The 21,286-nt window shown below is 36.6% G+C and overlaps 1 protein-coding gene across 1 annotated transcript; it reads right to left on the bottom strand.

Moving 5' to 3' along the window:
* Positions 1–1,127: 1,127 nt before the first annotated feature.
* On the bottom strand, positions 1,128–11,353 carry LOC131146922 (polyadenylate-binding protein, cytoplasmic and nuclear-like). Its single transcript, XM_058096774.1, has 11 exons — positions 10,550–11,353; positions 6,644–7,149; positions 6,439–6,528; positions 6,069–6,308; positions 5,392–5,610; positions 4,920–5,316; positions 4,613–4,809; positions 4,367–4,530; positions 4,199–4,248; positions 2,200–2,252; positions 1,128–1,423 (listed from the first exon to the last, which is right to left on the bottom strand). The coding sequence occupies exons 1-11, from the start codon at positions 11,211–11,213 to the stop codon at positions 1,355–1,357; spliced, it is 2,649 nt and encodes an 882-aa protein (XP_057952757.1). The 5' UTR covers positions 11,214–11,353; the 3' UTR covers positions 1,128–1,354.
* Positions 11,354–21,286: the final 9,933 nt, after the last annotated feature.

The following is a 21,286-nucleotide window of genomic DNA, read 5'->3' as shown; positions in this document are numbered from 1 at the left end:
GATGATTTGGATATGACATAAGGGCTTAAGAATACATATGTCTTCCCCTATAATGGGAAGAGAAAATCATTTTGAGCTCCACTCATTTACTCAACTTGAAAACACAAGAAGCAAGAAAATGCATATGTTTAAAGACATCCAAAGCCCTTTATACATTCCTATCATTGAGTTTGTCATCCCCATATGTTCAGTAATGCTAATTCTCAACTCAAGTCTATGGAATTGCCAATAGATCGTGATTTCTTGCCTCATTCAAGCACTAACTTTTGAAGAATCCAAGTTTGCTTCTCCCTATTGATTCTCCAACATTCCAAATTCGAGTTTAGAGGCTGAATTTTTTCTAACTGGAGGAGAATTGATGTAATACAATAAACAAGATCTTGGGAAGAGCCCATGTTGGAGAATGATTAATAAAAATTAAGTTAAGGGATTGCTAAGTTTAATTAGTAGTTTATTATATATTTAGTTTAACTAATATAATATTATGTGTATTTTGAGGACTTGTTTGTAAAATTTGTGTAAATTCTCCCCCCATGGCTGCAAAACCTTAATACTGCCCTTAAATCAATGTGTCTTTCGTGAACTAGTGACAAACGCCATGAGAGAATCCTTGGCCTAATGGTGTGTTTCTACAACAATAAATCTCAAATCCCACTAAGTAAGATTGACTACATGAATCCTTCTTTGCCAATTTATTTGATCAAGAGCATTTTTCCTACTAGATTAAAAGCTATCAAATCTCTTCCTCATGTCATGTTATTTTAAGTCTATCCCTATCCTTTTTCATATCAAAAACAAAACTCACTCCTCACAAGTGGTACATAGATGCACAAACCATCTAATCCGACAAGTGCTATGCCCAAATTACTGCCTAATGATGTGTTTCTCTTGCATATTAAATCCATTGCTTCCATCCATGATTGTGGGTGCGGGGGCAAAAGGATGGAAAATGAGTTTAACAAAAGTATAGAAGAATGCTAACTAGAAATCGCTTTAAGAAGAGTAGCATTCCATGACTTCGCCAATAAGGCATAACTTATCCGCAGCATTCACAAAACCAAATATGGCATCATCAAAGATGAGGGTTGAAAGTCACTTTTGAAAGTAGATGGCAAGCATAACAAATATTTCTGTAATAAATTTAATAACTTTACTATAGCTAGATGGAACACTGTATACAGAATTCTCAACAGAAGAGGATTTAGTAAGGATCTTGAACAAAAGCAACTTCCCCGCCCACTCCCCTTCTTCCCTACCAGGACAATGGGGTAGGCAACGATGCCGTCGGCTGATCTCTCTTAAACATAAATTGGAAAATTGTACCCTGGACTTGAACTCTCTTACCAGAAAACTTTTAATAGTATTGCCGCCCACGGGGATATGGCACACTGCCACGATGATAACCACCAGCGCTACTACCACCCTGCATGCAACAAGAAGCTTTGTCTAAATCAAGGCTGAACACGTAAAACAAAAAGTCATGCGTTAAAATTAACCAAAAATTCAGAATCTGTCAGCTATTTCAATACGAGTGTGCAAGCATCTATGGGTGTTTGCCTGTGTGCACACGTCTGCACATGTAGATGAATATACGCATGTGTATGAGTACACAACAAAATCGGGCCACAGCAATAAATTCATAATTTCTACATCCTAAGTATCACAAACACCAAGGACTACCTTAGTTGTGAAAAACAACTTTTACTTTCTACTTCTAATTTTCCAAAGAACAACAAAACACGACTTCTAGTTTCCACCATTAATATGAAAATTTTGGGAAACAATTAAAAGATCTTCTCCAAGTTCTCCATACAAATGTTAGAAAACTAGGAGACAAGGTGGCATTTTATAATTCTATGAAGAACTGGAAATGGAAAATAAGAACTATTTTTTTCAACTAAACAATCCTAAGTTTTAAATCCAATATAGGTTTATTGTTTTTATAAGACCATAGGAAAGTTCTAAGATATGCTTGTAATTTGTGAACATATATAAGTATTGAACACGAGTGCCTAAAAAGCATTTGCTCTGCAAAAGTATCTGTGGATTTATGTGTTCATGGCAGACTCAAAGAAAGAAAGATAAGAACATAAGCGTGAGAGTGCATGTGTGCATTTCACTGTGTTTGTTTGTGTGTGTGGGTGGGTGGGTGTGTGTGTGTGTGTGAGAGAGAGAGAGAGATAGAGAGAGAGAGAGAACCTCATAAGCATAGGTGGTAGGGTTGGCAACATAAGTTGGCAGGCGAGCAGATCCTACAGTATCAACACACCACTTATTAAAGAAAGTTGATGGCTTTAGCAATATGAATATAAACATACAGGCTCGGTTCATTACACCGTACAATAAGAGGTGGAAAAAATTGTTGATTTATAATGTTCATCATATTTATTTGTGTAAAATGCTAAGTAAACAACTTGCATCAAGTGGCAATTTTTATCACAGACAGTTTTTGGTCACTTGATGCCATTTTTTTTTTCATTTTACACCAAGTGCATAACAGCTATTTAAGTAGAAATCGCTCAACACTCTTCACATCAACACCAGCCCAATCCCTTTTCAACAACTTTTGGCTTCCTTTTCCCAGTATTGATTTTAGAGTTCCTGAAAGTTCTATTTTCTAATCCTGTTTCAGGTCACTTGATGCCATTTTTTTTATCATTTTACACCAAGTGTATGTGTATAACAGCTATTAAAGTAGAAATCGCTCAACACTCTTCACATCAACAACAGCCCAATCCCTTTTTCAATAAACTTTGGCATCATTTTCCCAGTAATGATTTTAGGGTTCCTGAAAGTTCTATTTTCTAATCTTGTTTCAGGATTTCCTATTCTCTTTTCATCATTGATAGCCTCCAGGAATTTTCTATAAAGGTTAAGAGTGACTGTATTGAACTTTTGAATGTAGAGAAGGAAGACCCATATCAACAGCCATAGTAAAAGTCCATATGAAATCCATGTGCACATTCAACCAAAATGTTGTAAGAGATCTAAAGCCATCAGACATGGTTTTTTGGATGGACTTGAAGGTTTTGGTTTAAGGAGATTTTATGCTTGCTAGTAATATCTGATGGAAGCTTAACACACTGCACACAAGATCAACCAATCAAATAATGCAAATATGTAATTTCTTCATCAGATATATTGGCTGGTCCTTTATTAATTGTTTCTTCAAAGGCATCAATTCACTGATTATCTGGACAGCTAAACCAGATTTTTGAGTAATAAACCACTTCTGCCTAATTTGGCATGATGTTAAATTTTTACTTTAAATTTTAGTTATTCTTGAGTTATTCTTCAACAACTAAATGGCAGAAAAACAAGAAAAAATACTTCATTTTCATGTAAATTTTCACATTGTTGAGGAAACAAAGGGAACCAAAAATACAAAGCTCAAAACCAATTAAAAATTATGAATGTCAATACTCAGATGCTGCATAAAGGGCCTCAAGTTTTTAAGCATATCAACACCGTTATGATGACAAAAACAGATAGAAAAAATAAAATAAAACCCAGTACAGCTAGCCCTAACAAGACTCCATCAAGAATTTAATTAGAAAAATATAAGACAAATTAAAAATAAAATAAAACCCAATACAGCTAGCCCTAACAACACTCCATCAAGAGGTGTTACTTAATTAGAAGAATATAAGAGAACTTCTATTAGTATTTAACCCAGTCCATATGCTATACACTGACACAGCAAACATAATCTTAATGACACAAAACTCCATGGAAGACCTTAAGGTCTGAATCCAACTTGTAACAAATGATTACACACACAGCCAGTTCTCCAAACCCCTAAGCAAATTCAAATAGATAAATATATGAAGCTGATATCCAGCCACATAAAACATGTGACAGTTTTGCAACACCCTTCATGTAATCTATCAACTAATCTGCTAGAGCTGCTATGAAAGCTTTCGCTTTTATACTAATTTATATTATCCTTCCGCATTTCTAAAATTCAGAAATATCTTCCAAATGAAAACAAAATAAGTGCAAAAGCGTGCAAAAAAACAAACATTACACAAACTTGCAGATGAAAACAAATTAGCTAAGCAGCATTTGTTTGCCAATTTGGCAACTGCTAACTGAATTGAAGTCTATGAGAAATTCAGGATGGAAGGATGGGTGCATCATGCAGGAAAAACATATGTGGATAATAGAACAGAGGTTAGAGGAACCAACAAGATCCTACCTGCCCCATACGCAGAGCCATTGCTTCCTAGGCCGTCATACCCACCCGTGCTGTTTACCACCATTAAAGTTAAATATATCAACTAAACTAGAAGCTTGAGGATCAAAATAAATAAATAAATAAACTTAGGGCTCTAAATAGATAGATAAATAAAAACACGTAGGCAACCTTCTCATCCCATAATTATATTGATGGTGACTCTGTGCTCCAACAGCAGACTCAGGGTATCCTGCACGAGTTTGGATTGGCATTCCAAGAGCCGGTTTGTGATATCCTGCATAAGCTGGGCCTTGCTGCCCAACAGCAGGTTCAAGGTATCCAGCATGAGGTTCCTGGAAAGAACCCATTGTCACGATTAAATGAACAGGTGGCTACAACCGTGACACTAAAGTGTCAACAAAGAATGTGATTTACCATATCAGAGCGATGCCTTTTTGATCCAGAAACTGCAGTGTAGCTATGAGCAGGATAGCTGCTCATGGGTGCAGCATATCCTGATGCAAATTGATTTCCAAAAGAAATTGAACTTGCACCATGGACAGGTCCTTTCCTAAAGGAATGGTGGCTCCTCAGATTTCTAAAAGCATCAGTTTGCCTGCTTGGCATGGCGCCTTCACATCAAGGGTAGATAATATAGTCACTCACCTACTTCCTCTAAAAACTATAATAAAACTATATTCAAAATCCATTAACTTATTAAAACGTTGAAGTATACAGCTACCTCGTCGTTTCTTCTCTGGCCTCCTATTGTAACCATGGTGTCTGTCTCTCTTCCCCTTCCCGTCAACCTTCAATGGCACACTCTTTCTCTTGCGATTTTCTGGCTTGGATGGTGCCCCAACAGCCTGTCCTTTAGAGACACTAAGGGGTTTATTTGGTTGACCTCCATCAATACTTTTTGACTTAGGGAGAGCCTTCTCCTTCTCTTCAGTTGTCGCTTTCTCTGCAGCTACTGCCTTTTCTTTCTTTTCAGCCCCTTTAGACTTGGCACGGCCTTTCTTCTTTGAAGTTCCAACTTCAGCCATCTTCTCACTTTCTTTTTTAACCTTGAATCCTCCGCGAGTGCCTTGCTTTTGAAGCCGACCCCTAAAATGAGGCTTTGCAATGTTGGCTTTAACCTGAGACATAATTTCACATTTAAAAGCAGCTCTTTTAAGACTATAATTGTAATTTATTGCATGCCATGCAATCACCTTGGCTTCTCCATCCCCAATCTGAGCAATATTAATTCCCTCCACGCAAGCAAGAGCACTTTCTCGAGAAGCGAAGGTAACAAATCCAAAATCCTTGCGTTTGGTGCCAAGATTTCGAGATAATTTAACTTTTTCAATCTCACCATACTGTTCACAGACCTCTTTTATCTTCTTGTCATCCCAAGAATCAGAGAGACCTTCAATATAAACAGTTTTCACCTAAAATTGGACGAAGTATTAAAGTATCACATGTTAATTATCTGAGGATGAAGCTAGATGACGTCAACCAGCAGCTGCTGTAATATAACGACAAACATGTTGTCCAAACATAGTCCTGCCGAATATCAAATTTCTTCCAAGACTCAAAGTCTTACAACCAAGAGTCATGCACAACAATCAAAATCAAACCACAAACGTGAACATTCAAACAAAAAATTCCCCACCACTAACCATTCACAAACAGATTATACAAATTTAGCAGGAGGGAAATAGTATAACAGAATCAATGGCTTTTAGGGCTTTGGGTGGGGTGATGAAAGCTTGAAAAGATTCAAGTACATATACATATGCAGGGATTGGATATTAAATACTCAATCTAAAAAGCCAACAGATGCTATGTAAGACATAACATGCAACACTAACAGGCACAAAATTCAAAGTAGTACTTTAATTCTAACCTTTGATAGAGCTTCTTCACTGGGATGCATTGGGGTCTGTGCAAATGCAACCTTAGCACTTCTATCACGGCCAAATATAGCGTCTGGCATTCTTAGTCGTTTGAATGCTGCCACTGCATCAGAGTGGGTGGTGAACTCCAAGAGAGCAAAACCTTTGATCTTCCCTTCATTATTGGAATCTTCAGGTAAATGTATATCTTCAATTTGTTCAATTCCATACCCTTTTAGAGTTTCAAGAACCTTGAAACCACAATGATACAGATATTAGATCATGAACATAAAGCATGCCTGCAATAACTTAAAACATAATGAATCAATGAACAAACTGCTGCAAAGACAGAACAGAACAGAACATCATATTAAAACCCACCTGCTCTTTTGCCCACACCTTGCTAATATTTCCCATGTAAAGGGTATCATTGTCCTGGCTTGCAGATATTTTAACACGCTTGCCTCTCACCTTATCATAAAACAAGACAATGTTATTACTCACATGAAATGAAAGGAGATTAACAAAATGCACAACCAAAAAAACAGTCAAGAGTATTGACATCTCAATAGGTTTTTTGTAAAACCTCAATTCCATCCTTCAACTCAGAAAGGACATTTTTGGCTTGCTCAAGAGTGGCATATCGTATAAATGCAAATCCTTTGCTTTTCTTTTTAGTCGGATGCATTACTATTCTGACGTCTTTAATTTCCCCAAACTTTCCAAAAACATTAACCAGGTCTTCTTCACCTGCCCCTTTATCCAGTCCTCCCACAAAAATTTCTAAATCTTTTTGTTTCTTCCTTTCAGTTAGAGGCTCATGGATATAATCAGAAAGATCTTCATCTTCTTCATTGTCTTCATCACTCTCTTCTTCAATAGCTTCCTCATTATCTTCCTCATTTGCATTTCCATTACCTTTCCCATCATCTCGACTCTCTTCACCCTTCCCTCCCCAAGCAATAGCTTCTTTAACACCAGAAGGGGCATCACAGCTTTCAAGTACTTCCATCTCCTCATTTTCAGCACCAGAAACCTTCTTCTCCATTTCAGCAACAGAAGCCTCTCCTTCAACTAAATTTTCTGCAGCACCTGCAACAGATAAATTGCTTTTAACATCCAAAACCATCACTATGATTAACCAAAAGAGGGGAAAATAATAAAATTAATATAAACAAAAGCTATAAAATCTTAACAGTTCACAAACAATGGAAAAGATGGATACAAGAGACAACAGAAAAATGCCCTTTAGGCAGAACTAAACAGAGAGGCAAGCATATGTATGAATATGAAGCAAATGTGATACCAACAAATACTTGGCCAACATGAAAGAAGTTACTTGGTATAGTAACCTATTTTCTTTCAACTCATGGAAAATTGCAAAGTGCAAAATTTATTAGCCTCCAAGCATCATAAATGTCAACAAAATTATAAAAATCTTTGCACAGCCATGCAAGGGAAATCATCCAATGCCCAGCAGAGTTTGGAGGAAAAAACCTCCAACCAATGGTTGAACACCGTTTAGCTTTTCATGAACTATAAGAGCTCATGACAATAAAGAAGTTCTCACTTGCTGCTAACAGGAAAAATTTTATTATTATTTTGGAGCTCACCCAAATAAAGTGAAGTACAGAACAAATGAAATGGCAAGCAGTGTTCTTTGGTACGTAAATCAGCTGTACACGTAGGTTATTAATTGCTCAAACAATCAAACCCCTTCCTTTGTAGTGATACGCTGGTTCTTAAATGCATATTGGGCTGTTTGCTAGATGATCACAAACCTAGTAGCTGTATTTTTTAGATAAACCAAAAATCTAGCAGCTGAGTCATAGTTTGCTGAATTGGCAGCTCACAAGCAACATTTCTTCTTCCACTAAATCAGAATATACAGCTGAACTATCTGGTTGCATTTATGATTTATCATTATGACTTGCAAGAACTAGGAGTTTTCTTGTTCTCTAGACAAGTTTATATTGCCCAGATTTGGGTGCAACATAACATCCAAGATATCCTGTTTTTCTAGCTTGCACTAAACAAGTTGAAGCAGACTTCATTTTGTACACAATTGTGTAACCAAATATTTCCTAAATGTTCATTCGACTTTTTTTGACAAAAGATCATTCGGTAGATATTTTGTGTTTCTAACTAAAAGCATTGGCAACATCTCACTTCCAAAAGCTTTGCAACAAGCTCTGGGTACTCTTTAAGATCACCCCTATCTTGGGCTATTGAAGATAATGGTTAATCATATATGCAACTTGATATGTTCCTTGTATTTTCTCAATCAAATCTCAATGTGAGCGTATATAGATATCACGTAATGCATCAAATAATGCTGTTCAATTTGCTGACCCTACAAATCCCATCTTCCCTGACTTTTTTTTCTTCTGATAACCACTAATTCTTTTCAAAAAGATTTTCCATAGAACATTATTTATCATTCTTTTGTTTCAGTTGACAGCCAATACCGGTTAATCATATATTCTGCTGTAACTTGATATGGTCCTTATCATTTCTCAATTCAAATCTTCAAAGTATATATAGATACCATGCAATACATCAATGAACGCTGTTCAGTTTGCTTACCCTACAAATCCCATCTTCACTCTTAGAGTCACAAAACTTTTTTTGAAAATATTTTCCATTGCAACGTCAGTTATCCATTCTTTTGTTTCTGTTAACACCCTTTTCTGTTTTCAGTGCTTCATGTTCTTAGAAAATTTTTATATAATTAATAAAGTCTTAAGCATCAATTTTTAGATTAATCAACAAAGAATCAGCATCGAAGAATTTGATTCATTTTTTTTACCTAAGACTTTTTTGGTACACCTTACTCTAGAATTTACCATAGTATTCAAGCTTGCTTCATGGCTTCTCCATATTTTCAAACAAAACAATCTCTCTTTGTTTTTCTTGTTATCATGATGCTCCTATCTAGTTTTTCTTGGCTGTTGTTGATGATGATATTGTTTATAGGGATTTTCACTTTTGTAGAAATCCTAATGAAAGGGAATTTTTTTCTGCTTTTTTTTCCCCCCTTCTTTGTTGGATTCCTTTCAATATTCCTACAGGAAGGATATTAGGAATTGGAATTTAGATGCTTCCAGAGCTTTCCATCTAACTCAAGCTTTCACATTTATCCTCTTTCTTACCACTGGTGGAAAGCTAAGGCCACTTCTAAGGTTGAAGCTTTTGCACAGATGATCATTATTGAGGTGGTTATGAAATAAGCGTTTTATCTGTTTGGCGAGTGTTAAATGCATCCTAGAACTTTGGAGGATTTCTTGTTGATTGATGTCTGAAGGTTTGTAAGGCGTAAAGATGCAAAGATTTTAGGGCACTGCAACTTTGGCTATTTTGTGGGAACTTTGGCTAGAAAGGAATGCCCATATTTTTTTTGAGATCAGACTTCATCCATCAACTTGATAAGGGATCATACTATTTCTTTAGCTTCATAGTGGGCTTTTTAGTCAGGATGCTTGAGTGTGGATTTTTTAAGAATATTCATTGATGTCAATTGGCCTACTAATTTGATTTAGGCCTTCTCTTTTTTGTTTTTGTTTTGTATTTTTCTGCTTTGCTTCAGTTTGGATTTGGAATTCTTATCCTCCTTGAACATTCTTTTTTTCCCCAATATTGATTCTCCTTCTATCCAAACGGGAGAGAGAGAGAGAGAGAGAGAGAGAGAGAGAGATTCTAGCATTTCTATTCAATGCTGTACTGAAATTCATAAAGTGATCTAAGTCTATTACAATAATATATCATATCAATAGGGTTTTTTCCAAGCATATGCATCCTTGGCAAATTTTGCAGCAACAAGGACATTTTGAATGGTGATCTTTAGGGTGGATGTCATCTTTCAGTAAAATTAAAAAATGAAGTGATCCTATAAAATAGCATGAATAGCCGAAGCTCAAAAAATTTTGTTCTCTGGTGTAACATTAATATCTACTGCTTTATCCTGCAAAACTGAACTAAACTAACATGCTTAGACAGTAAAAGGCTAAAACACGAGGGGGAAGCAAAAAAGAAAACATAAAAACCCTTTCCAATTTTTATTAATTAATAAATACTAGTGCCCAGTTGCAGATATAGCTTGCTTTTTTTATTCTTTGGCAGATATAGCTTACTAGGTACCACCGATCTCACGCAAGTCTCACTGGACAATAAAGATAACGCCCAAAATGGCCAAAAAAAACAAATCTTTTAATCATGCCAACCCCCCCCCCCCCCCCTCTTCCCAAAATTAGTAAAAAAATCTCAGCTTCTTCCGCATGCACCCAGAGTTTTTGGGACAATGGCAGGATAATGAAAGCAAAATTGCAAATTCAAAGGTTGACACGAATTGAAAACAATTCTTTAACTTAGCCCTAAATAACATTTCCTCTTTCAACCCTACTCATAACTAATTAGGTTCATCACAACATACATATCACAAGAAGATATTGCAGATTGCAACGATATAAACAACAGGGGATATTTTTTCTTATACCTGCATCAACGTGCACTTGAGGACCACCATTCTCTCCATCCTCACCGCCTTCACCTTCCTTCTCCACACCCGTCGCTTCTCCGCGCCCCTCGCCCGCACCATCACCATTCTCCACAGCTTCCTCAGCATTCATCCTCGAAACGTCCTCCGTGGCACCACCCAAATTCTTGCCTTCTTCAACCACTTCCTCAAAAGCCTTGATTTCCACCACATCAGTGTCGGCACTCACCACAACCTCCTCTCTCCTCTCCAAACCCTCAACTTCCATAGAATCAGGCGCCGCGTCCTCCACTTCATTCTTGATTTCAATCTCTTCCGCGTCGACGGCCTTCTCATCCTGCCTTGCCAGAATCTTGCCCTCTTCGCCTTCCAGAACATTCAGTTCTTCGGGTTCGTGAACCTTCGGCGGTTCTTGCTCTTGTGAAGCTTCTTCAGGTTCTTCCTTGGATGCATTCACAGACGATTCGGGATCACTGAGGTCATCTACGGGGGCGGACAGATCCGACCCCAAAGCAGTCATATCCAAGTCGGCAAAAACTGCGGTATCTTCGGCCGTGGCCGAGGCGGCCGCGGTGGCGCTCGATTGAAGGCCTTGCTGCTTCGATTTGGGAGTAGACGACTTCTTCGCCGGCGCCTTCTTCCGGTTCACCGCTCGGGGAGGCATCGTCACGGATAACTGGTGGCCGCCTCTGGTTCACTTTTCTCTTAAGACTGAAGAAAGCGGTGTTCCCTAGAGGCTTGAGACGAGAGCAAGGGATAATATTTATCCGCCTGACTATTTCGTCACGGTAAATTCTGAAACTTACCTCCGGATTCTAACGTTGCCCTTACTTACCTTTTTACTGTTACTGCATCCAAAGCTATTTGGTGGTGTTTGGTTCCGGAATTCGGAATATTCCAATGTAATAATAAATTCAAAATTTCTATTTTAAAAAATTATATATAATTTTTTTTTTAATTTCCATTATAATGTTTTCAATAATATATCCATTATGGTTATATCAATGTTTCGTTCAACACAAAAATTTTGACAAATATTTACTAAAGATTGTCATTATATATATTCTTGATTAATGGTTGATGATTATATTTCATTATAAATAGAAATTTAGACTCTTTAATGATTTAACTAATTAAAATAGTAGAGGCAATATGATTTCAAATTTTCAAATAATATGTACATAATAATGCATTTTTTTCTTTATTTACATTTTTGTTATTGTAATGATTTACTATTATAAGTATGATAATATAACATGCAATAATACCATAGTATAGGGGCATTAATGTTTAATTAGCTAAAATAGTAAAGACAATTTGTTATGTCATGAGAATGCTTCTTCATATATATCAATAGGACCATGAGACTAGGATTTACTTGCAAGAAACTTTCCTTTCCAAAAAAAAATAAATAAATAAAGTGATATTTTTGAATGTTAGATTGTGAGATTGAGATGTCATTGGTATTGCATTCACAAAAAATATTAAAAGATGCTAAGAGTCAAATGTCTATTTAGTAGTAACTAATAATTACATCATGTCGGCATGTTGGGATCTTATATCACGGGGGCTTAAAATAATAAAAATCAAGTTAGGTTGAGTTTTACTAAATTTAAAGTTGTTTCTTTAAATTTTTAATAAAATTATAGTTGAACTAAGTCGAGTTTCATCATATCCAAACTAATAAAATAAACTTTTTTGGACTAAGTTCAACCATTCTTAAAGTAAAAAAGTTAAGGGTGAGGTTCAAATGAAGAAAGGCTTACAGTAGATCCCTAGGCACCTAGAGACGAGGAAAGGGCGTAGTAAACTATTGTAGCAATCGGTACATAAAGATACCAATCGTCAGAGTTGAACACACAGCGAAAGCACGCACAACTCAAATCAATCTAGAACAATTGATGCAAATACAATCAATTATGAATATACGGATCAAGCAAGCACAATATCATAATCACACATAAAGTAATTGAAAAACAATAAACAAAAGACGTAAGATTTACGTGATTCGGTAATGTGCCTACGTCCATGGGAGCAACGATAGATTTTCCACTATTCAGATTGTTCAAGCTTATATTAGGGTTACATAAACATGCATATATATCAACCATAAGCGTACAAGAGGCCCTACATCCATCTCCAGAGGAAAATCCCCCAAATGCCCCCAATCAACTAATCTGCAATTCGAGTTTCCATATTTGCGCTAAGCGAAACCGTTGACGATTTGAGACAAAGAGTAATTCCCTCGCAAGCAGCTCCTATAACCGTCGACGGTTTCCTTGCTAATGCCAAATCGTCGAGCAAAACCAGCAACGGTTTCCTTGCTGCAAACCTTTTCCTTTGTTCTTTGCATCACTATGTTTTCCTGGTACTTGTATCCACCCAAATATAAGCCACATCTCCAACAATCTCCACCTTGGCAAATATTCACCACTTAGGAGAAAAATAACTGAAAACATACTTGCTGCTCCACTCGAAACCATAGATTAGGCTTGTCTCCCATCTAACACCTTAGACGTTGATCAAGTCCAAGTAATGCTTGAACTTGTCCATTGTGACAGGTTTTGTCAACATATAAACTACATTATCAGATGTGTGAAAATTCTCAAAAAGAAGTTCACCTGAAGCAATTAGTTCCCTGATCCTGTGAAACCGCACATCAATATGTTTTGTCCTTACATGATACACTTGATTCTTTGTCGAGTAGATGACACTCTGACTATCACACTGCAGCTGAAATCCACCTTGTTGGACCATGCTCCCTAACCAATCCTGTGAGCCACAATGCTTTTTTGGCAGTCTCAACCACTGTTATGTACTCCGACTCAATAGTAGATAAGGAAACTGGTGACTATACCATAGACCTCCAACAAATAGGTCCATCCACAAAGGTGAATACGTGCCCTGTGGTAGACCTTATGTCATCCAAGTCTCCTGTGTAGTCTACATCCACATATCCCACTAGATGGATCACTTTGTTTTCTACTGAACATAATGCCATACCCAGTCGTACCCCTCAAGTATCTGAGAATTCACTTGACAGCATCCCAATCTTGTCGACCCGGATTCAAAAAGAACTTGTATTGACCTTCTAGGTCACGCCCAGTTTTGATTATGACAAATACTCATTATATCTAATGGGTGTTTAAGGTTATGTGCAGGAACTTAAATTGAAAGATCTTAATGCACATGTAAGCAAGTGAAGATTGAAACTCAATGTTTATGTTGTAATATATTTCATTCATGTAAAGGGTATGTAATAGTAATTAAGGTCTATGGTTTGTAATAATCATACACACATCACATGCATGGTCTAATACGTAAGCTCAAAATGAAAATGACCTTAGAAAGACCTTAGAGATTACCCTTCGGTCAACCGACGCCGGATTTTTTCAGTGTCTTCAAAAAGACGTAAAAATGACCCTAAGACACTCACCATTACACTTGTATGTGTTAGACACTTGAATAGGGTGGTTGTGTATTGAAACAAGACCGAAATGCACAAGTTATGCACTTTTGTTCGACCAAAACATATAGTTCATTCTGCCCCCGGTCGACCAAACCCAGTCTGGGTCAACAGGTTGACCACTGTCCGGTTGACCGAGCCATGATAGTTCATTCGACCCTGGTTGACCGAAACCCCTTGAAGTCAATAGTTTGACTTCCTAGTCGACCAAGACATTTTTGTACTGCACCAACTTGGTCGACCGAGTTCCCACGTGTGGGATCCAATGGTCTGATCAACCGACCAACTTAGTTCATTCTAGCCTTGGTTGACCGAACCATGCTGATTTTGAAAAATCGCCTCAGACATACTATCCCAGTCGACCGACCCTGAAGTTCAAAATTGGCCTAGTCGACCGAGCCAAAAGAACTTCGGTCCTCCGAATCCATCCTGGTCGACTGGTGCTCTTGGGTTGCTCCAAATTTTTACCGTGGTTAACTATTTTTTAACAAAGTTAAAATTGCTAAACCTCATTAAATATTTTCTAATAATACCAACCTTATTCCCAACAGTCATAATTCATGGCGTGTCTATTTATACCCCTTCATTTCAGAAAATTAGAACAAGATTAGCAAACCAAATTAAAAATTCTCTCTTAAGCCAAAAATCCTCTACTACTCATTTTTACACTCCACTTTCACTCATACTTACCTTCTACTATCGTATAAACTCTTTGTAAGTTGATTGAGTGATTGGTTTGGAAAGGTTTGCTCTCTTTGTCTTAATTGATTGATTCCATTTTCTTGAGAGTAAAACCTTGAGTATTCTTAGGAGACTTAATTAATAAGTCCTACCTAAGAAGATCTAGTTCGATCTTCTGAGATTGTATATTCATTGCAACATCTTGAGAAGTTCGTATTTTATTTTGGTTGCAAAATCTTTTTAAAATCGTTTACAAATATCTATTGTGTTTTATCTTAAAAAATATTTGAAGTGATATTTGTTTGTGAGTCAAAATCTTTGTGGCAATATTCATAAAGCTTTATCTCTTGCTGAATACAAAGATTAGATTTCCTTTTGCAAACCAAATCTATACGTTGCTTAAGATTTATATTATTGAGAAGATTTGCTAGTTGAAATATATATGAGGATTGATTGATATCTTTGTTTGAACATTTATATTGAACATCTTGTGATACAATGATCATATAGGTTTGCACTCTCACGCACTAAATACACAGATAGCAAATATTTATTTGAGAGTTGACATATTATAAACCACACTGAGCTTACTTATTATATCGTATTGATGGTGTATGTGATTGTGCGTAACTGGGTACATATCTGCTTTACTTGAAAGCATAATCACTGTACTATTTCATTGATTGTGAAAATACTATTGTATTTCTAGGCACAAGCCTGAAGAGGGAGACTAACCCTATGAAATAGTCCCAGATTGGCTTCGACCTGGTTAGGAAAGTTACGTGCATCATCCTGTTAAGGTGTAGGTTGAGGTCAGCCCCGCTAATTGACCTGGTTGTAAAGGTTGAGGTCAGCCCTGTGGTAATTGATCTGGTTGTAAACGATGCTGCTCCACCCGTTAAGTGAGCCTTTAGTGGAATCCTTGGGCTTACGAGTTAGAGGTGGGGACGTGGGCACAGTTGGCCGAACCCCGATAACATATTGTGTGCCTTGTTTATATTTCTACACTTTATATTTACCGCACATGTATTTTATGGTGTGAATGATGCGCTTGATTTAAATTTCTGCACATTATATTATTGGCTTATTTGGAATTGCATAGAAAGACCCTAGGTTGTATTATATGGGTATTTCATTTAACCTAGGAGATAAATTTTAAAATTCCAATTCACCTCCCTCATGGGAATACACTAATTCTAACAACTTGCTCACCACGCTGACAGTCTATGTCAAGTCTAGCCTCGTACATACCATGGCATACATAAGAAACCCCACTGCACTAGCATAGGGGATCTTTGACATTTCACGAACCTCATCATCTATCTTATGGCACTGGGCAGTAGGCAACCTGAAATGACTCGCCAATGGTGTGCTCACCGATTTAGCATTTGCCATACTAAACCTCTCCAACGCCTTCTCCACGTAGCCACCTTGAGATAACCATAGTCTCCCAACAACTCTGTCCCTACAAATCTTCATGCCAAGTATCCTCTTGGTTGCACCCAAGTATTTCATGTCGAACTCTTATCCTGACAGAGTCTTCAACGAATTCACTTCAATAATGTCTTTAGCAGCAATCAGCATGTTGTCTACATAAAGCAACAGAAATATGAGAGACCCATCATCAAGACTCCTTACATAGATGCAACAATCGTACTCACAACTCCTATAGCTAATATGGATCATATAAGCATCAAATTGTTTGTACCACTACCTCGGAGGTTGCTTCTATAGCGATCTGTTTATTTTCGCTATTTTTGTTGTTTATATATTTTTTTCCCACATAATAACATTTATAATAATTCTAATAACCTGCTAAACTGCTAAAGTCATGATCAACCTGGTCCCATGAGTATCAGGGGTATACTTGTCATACATCTTTAATACCTAAGCAGCAGAAAACAAAAATTACATACATATCATACCATATCAAACACAATACTAGAGTTCTACTGATTCTGTCATATATATATATATATACAATCATCCACAAGAAGACCAAAAAGTATCCTAAGGTCTCAAACCAAAAACCCCTTTGACCCTATCTCAACTACTTACCCTTCTAACAGGGTAGCTTGGTCAACTTCTACTACTGTGGGGCTTTATCCGCCCTCCTACCTGGACTTCCTAAAATGTTGTAATGTTAGGGTGAGACACTTCTCAGTAAAGAAGATAAACCAATATTAGTGTGTGGCAACATGAGTATTTTCGTATTATACATATAAACAGTACATAATTTATATATGGTAAAAACAGTTTGTATCATATCTAAATAAAACATGATTTGTCATAACACAATTTAACATACTAAATTTCTGTATAAGAAAATCATCTTATATAACTATACCATAATGAAATATTACCCAGGATAGATAGCTAGTTGTGGTCATGTCTTGCCCCCCACATAACTGGGTTATGTGGCCCGTAGGTGGGACCTAGCAATGCTCGGCCGACCATGCTAAGTCAAACATAGGTGTATGAAAGTGGAATAGTGATCCCAAGAGGGGGTGAATTGGGTTATTAAAATATTTAAATTCATTTTACAAATTTTTACCTACTTGTTTAATACACACGACAAAACTTAAGTAAACCAATCAATTCACAATCAAAACTCAAACAATCCACAAATTTATTGAAAACTTAAACAACCAATTGATCAACCACAAATACCAAACCAATCACAATTTGAAGACCTTTGTGGAATTTCAACTTTTTGCATTTGTAAGCAGCCCTATAAGTAAATTTGCAAGCCCTGTTTTTGAATTAATTATATTGCGCATTCTTAATTAAGATTTCCACAAATTAACCAACGTACTCCCATGTGGGTTTCCGCAAGCGGTTAATTGAAACGTACTTTCATTAAATTAAAAGTCTTCTTTATAATTCAGCGTTTTAGCCCTACAACCTGCACTTCGCACATACACACATAATATATAAAGTACTGAAATTTAAAAGAGTAGGGCAAGAAGAACACCACGTTTTTACAAGGTTCGGCTTATCCCCAGCCTATGTCCTCGCCTTTGGCCAATACCGCCAAAGGATTCCACTATGAACACTTCTTTCCAGGTGGAGCAAACCTATTACAAAAATCCCTTTTTTTCATGAAGAGAAACCTCTCCAATCGATTAGCCCACACTTAGTTCAATGATCCAAATCAGCTTTGAATCGTCAAAGTACAACAAGAACGATACAAGAATCTATGTACAAGATAACTCTCAAAACAGAGCAAATTTGTACAAGTTAGAGCACTTAAATATAAAGATAGAAAGTATGAAACTCAAGTTTAAAGATCATCAAGGGTTCTTTAATGATTGAGAATACTCAGTGTTAGAACCGTAGGTTTATGAATCAGTAGCAATTTAGATGATTTCTCCCAGATGGGGTGTGAGCAAGAAAGAGCTTTGTGAGAGATTGAGAGTTGAATGCTTGAATGATATATGATTGATTGGATATTTGATTTCTTGGGTTTAAAGGAGTATTTATAGACTTTTTAGGATGAGTTTCCTTATTTCCCAAGTTACTTGGAGTGTCTACCAAGTTTTTATAACGTTTATATTTGAAAAACTAATTTTTAGATCCCGTTAAAGTTCAAAATTTTAAAATCTCGTAGAGTCAGTCAACTAGATAGGCGACTGGGTAGGTAATTTTATAGGGTCAGTTAGCTGGATAAGCGGCTGAGACCCTTCTGTCTACCAGAAATAAATTTCAGGTAATTGTTAGGGGCTAACTGAACATAGTTAAAAAAGAGTATGTTGGCTAGGCTTGTCATTTAGCTGACTGATCTTCATTAAAAATGGTCAGTCGGCTGGGTAGATTTTTTAACAGATATGTTTGTTAGTCGGTTGGGAAAATTTCAATGTATTCTAGTCAGTCGGCTTACCCGTTTCATTTTCTCAAAAAAAAATTTATTGTTTTTATTTTTAAACCCTTGTAATTTGAAAGATTCAAATGTAATTTATCAAAATCATTTTTCTGGGTTTTAAAAAATAGGTCACTAAGTCTATGATTGTGACAACTCAAAGAATAATGGTATTTAAATAATAAAGAGGGAGGGAAATGGAAACAGAAACAAAAGGAGGCAGTAGACTTCGTCAACGAACGCGACATTGCACTTTGGGAGTAATTACTGAGAAAATTTATCAGGTCCTCGTCGACGAACATAGGGAATTCGTCGACGAGGGTACAAGAGGGTCTCGTCGATGAAGACAAGTTTCGTCGACGAGAAGATACCGAGAGAGGTTTTTAAGTAACTCTGAATTTCATCAATGAAGGGGAGAGTTCGTTGACGAGGAGCCTTCTTGACCTCGTCGACGAGGTGATGTGGCTCGTCAATGAAGGCCAGTGTATAAATAACTCGAACTTCATTTCTAAGCTTAATTTTCGGTTCAGAACTCTCTCTCTCTCTCCTCCCTTTGGTTCCCCTCCTTTCTCTCTTTGATTTTGGCTCTATCGCTCGCCGGATCGACAATCTGAGGCCACCACAACGCTCATGGGGAAGTTCTCTCCAAATCTGCCGAAGCAGATCGTTGATGGAAGCTAGTCAAAATTCATCCTTGAGTTGAGGTAAGTCTTTTTATGCCAAATTTGGTCTTACTGTAGTTATAGGAAATGATATTCACCTGAAAATACCGAAATTTAGTTCTGCAAGTTATTGTCTTCAGAGAGTTGAACGAGGAACCCTACGAGTGCAGAACTGAAAATTTTAGGGGGTTTCTTTCAGTATCAAGTAAGGGAATAAAGTAAAGCAGTTATTTTTCTTACAAATTATTATTATTTATCAATAAATTAATTTTCTAGAAAGCATGTATTATATCTGTATATTATGAACGAAATGCACATTTGGGGAAAATACTGTTATTATGTTGAAATGTATGTATATGTATGAGATGCCAGAAATTATGATTTTAGAATATAACGTATGGTTTTATACAGCAAATGTGTAGCATGAATATTACTTTACATGAGAAGTATTATGATATGACAATGTTATGGATGAAGTATGTTTTTTAGAAATTATGAAAGAATACAGTACATTATAATTTTAAAGTACATGATAAATGATTGATTTATTCCGAATGACATGTATGAGATATTTGGCGTAAGACCGTGATTGATAGTCGGTGCGAGACCATGTTTTATGTATGATTTTTGTACGAGGCTGTATTTATTAAATGTTCGACGCAGGGCCATATTTATAAAATTATAGAAATGTTATCAATCTATTTATGTTAAATGTTATATTATCATATACTATATGTTATCAAAACTCGGATTTTAGTTTAGTTCAGTTTCAAGAGCACGATACCGTAGCTTATAGATCAGATATCTTTATTCAGGTTGGTGCTAACCACCCCATGAGGGGGTGGGAGATGGATAGTCGATATGGCTTTCAGTGTAGAGTTACATACGTCCACCTGACAGTCTGTACTAGGGCGTGGCAAGCCCATCGTACTTATAGACATTTTTGACTTGGCAGTGGTCGGCCAACCATTGTCGGGTCCTGCCTTCGGGCTGCACAACCCGTCATGGGGGGTAATGCATGACATCAACTAACTATTCATCATGAGTATGTTTTCAGTATTATTAGCTATACCAGACAGTTATGATTAGTATGATGTATTAGAAATATGAAAGTATACGTTTTTGCAATTATTAAATGATGAATGTTTTATGGTATGAAGTTTGTACTATATATCTTTATTATCATTAATTATTCATGTTGTCACACAACTATATTTAGTTTATTTTCCCTTACTGAGAAGTGCCTCACCCCCAAATATTAAATGATTTTCAGGAAACCCAGAAAGACCGGCGGATCGAGGCCGCCGTTGAGATAGAGTGGTACTACCCTGTTAGGAGGGTAAGTTTTGATCTAGAGGTGGGAAATTCATGTTGTAGGTCCCTAGATATGAGTATATTTTTGATATTTTTGGAGATTGTATGTAAATACAGTGTTTTGGGATTATAGTTAACTTTGGTATTTTGTATTTTTTGGTAATGAGGTTGATGGTTTACATCTACTGCTGCCTACGTTCCGCTGTGTATGACAGGTGTTCCCGCTACCCACGGGTTCGAGTTGACTATTTTATTTACTATGTTTCATTTTATATTAAGATAAGCAGGTCATTACAATGATGCATCCTAATGAGCTTCATAATTCTAAATTATATTTGAACTAAAATACTTACAAACAACTTTCTAAACATAAGCTCTTTAAGCACTAAGTCTTCAATCCTTTTGTCCATCTCTTGAGGTTCAGCTTGACTTCAAGTCTCAATTGCCTTTAAGCTTTAGGTTTGACATGTATTGCTTCTATACTCCGGTAAGCTTTCATTTGATTGGCTTTAATAGCTAAGCTTCCTTCCATGATAACTTTGTTCAACCCTAAAACATTATCACTTAACAACACATGTTAATATATCCTTCATTTGTTATCATCAAAACAAGAATGAAAATCCTAGTTAGGCCAACAATCTCCCCCTTTTTGATGATGACAAATGAGGAGTAAAGATTAGGGTTCCTTTGAAAAGGCTCCCCCTTACTATAAGCATTCTTTCAATATTTTAAGTATGTGAAGTCAAATGTATAAA

Source organism: Malania oleifera, chromosome 13 (assembly GCF_029873635.1).
Source record: "Malania oleifera isolate guangnan ecotype guangnan chromosome 13, ASM2987363v1, whole genome shotgun sequence".
In the NCBI taxonomy this organism is placed as follows: Eukaryota; Viridiplantae; Streptophyta; class Magnoliopsida; order Santalales; family Ximeniaceae; genus Malania; species Malania oleifera.
The sequence above is the reverse complement of the archived record's forward strand: the minus strand, read 5'-3'. Positions and strand labels throughout refer to the sequence as shown.

What these genes read in the sequence shown, in the direction of transcription:
- LOC131146922 (XM_058096774.1), bottom strand. Translation starts at nt 11,213, where the DNA reads ATGCCTCCCCGAGCGGTGAACCGGAAGAAGGCGCCGGCGAAGAAGTCG. An exon ending in GTGAAGAAGCTCTATCAAAG is followed by an intron (nt 5,611 to 6,068) that starts GTTAGAATTAAA and finishes GTCCAATTTTAG; the next exon opens with GTGAAAACTGTTTATATTGA. An exon ending in GCCAGAGAAGAAACGACGAG is followed by an intron (nt 4,810 to 4,919) that starts GTAGCTGTATAC and finishes CTTGATGTGAAG; the next exon opens with GCGCCATGCCAAGCAGGCAA.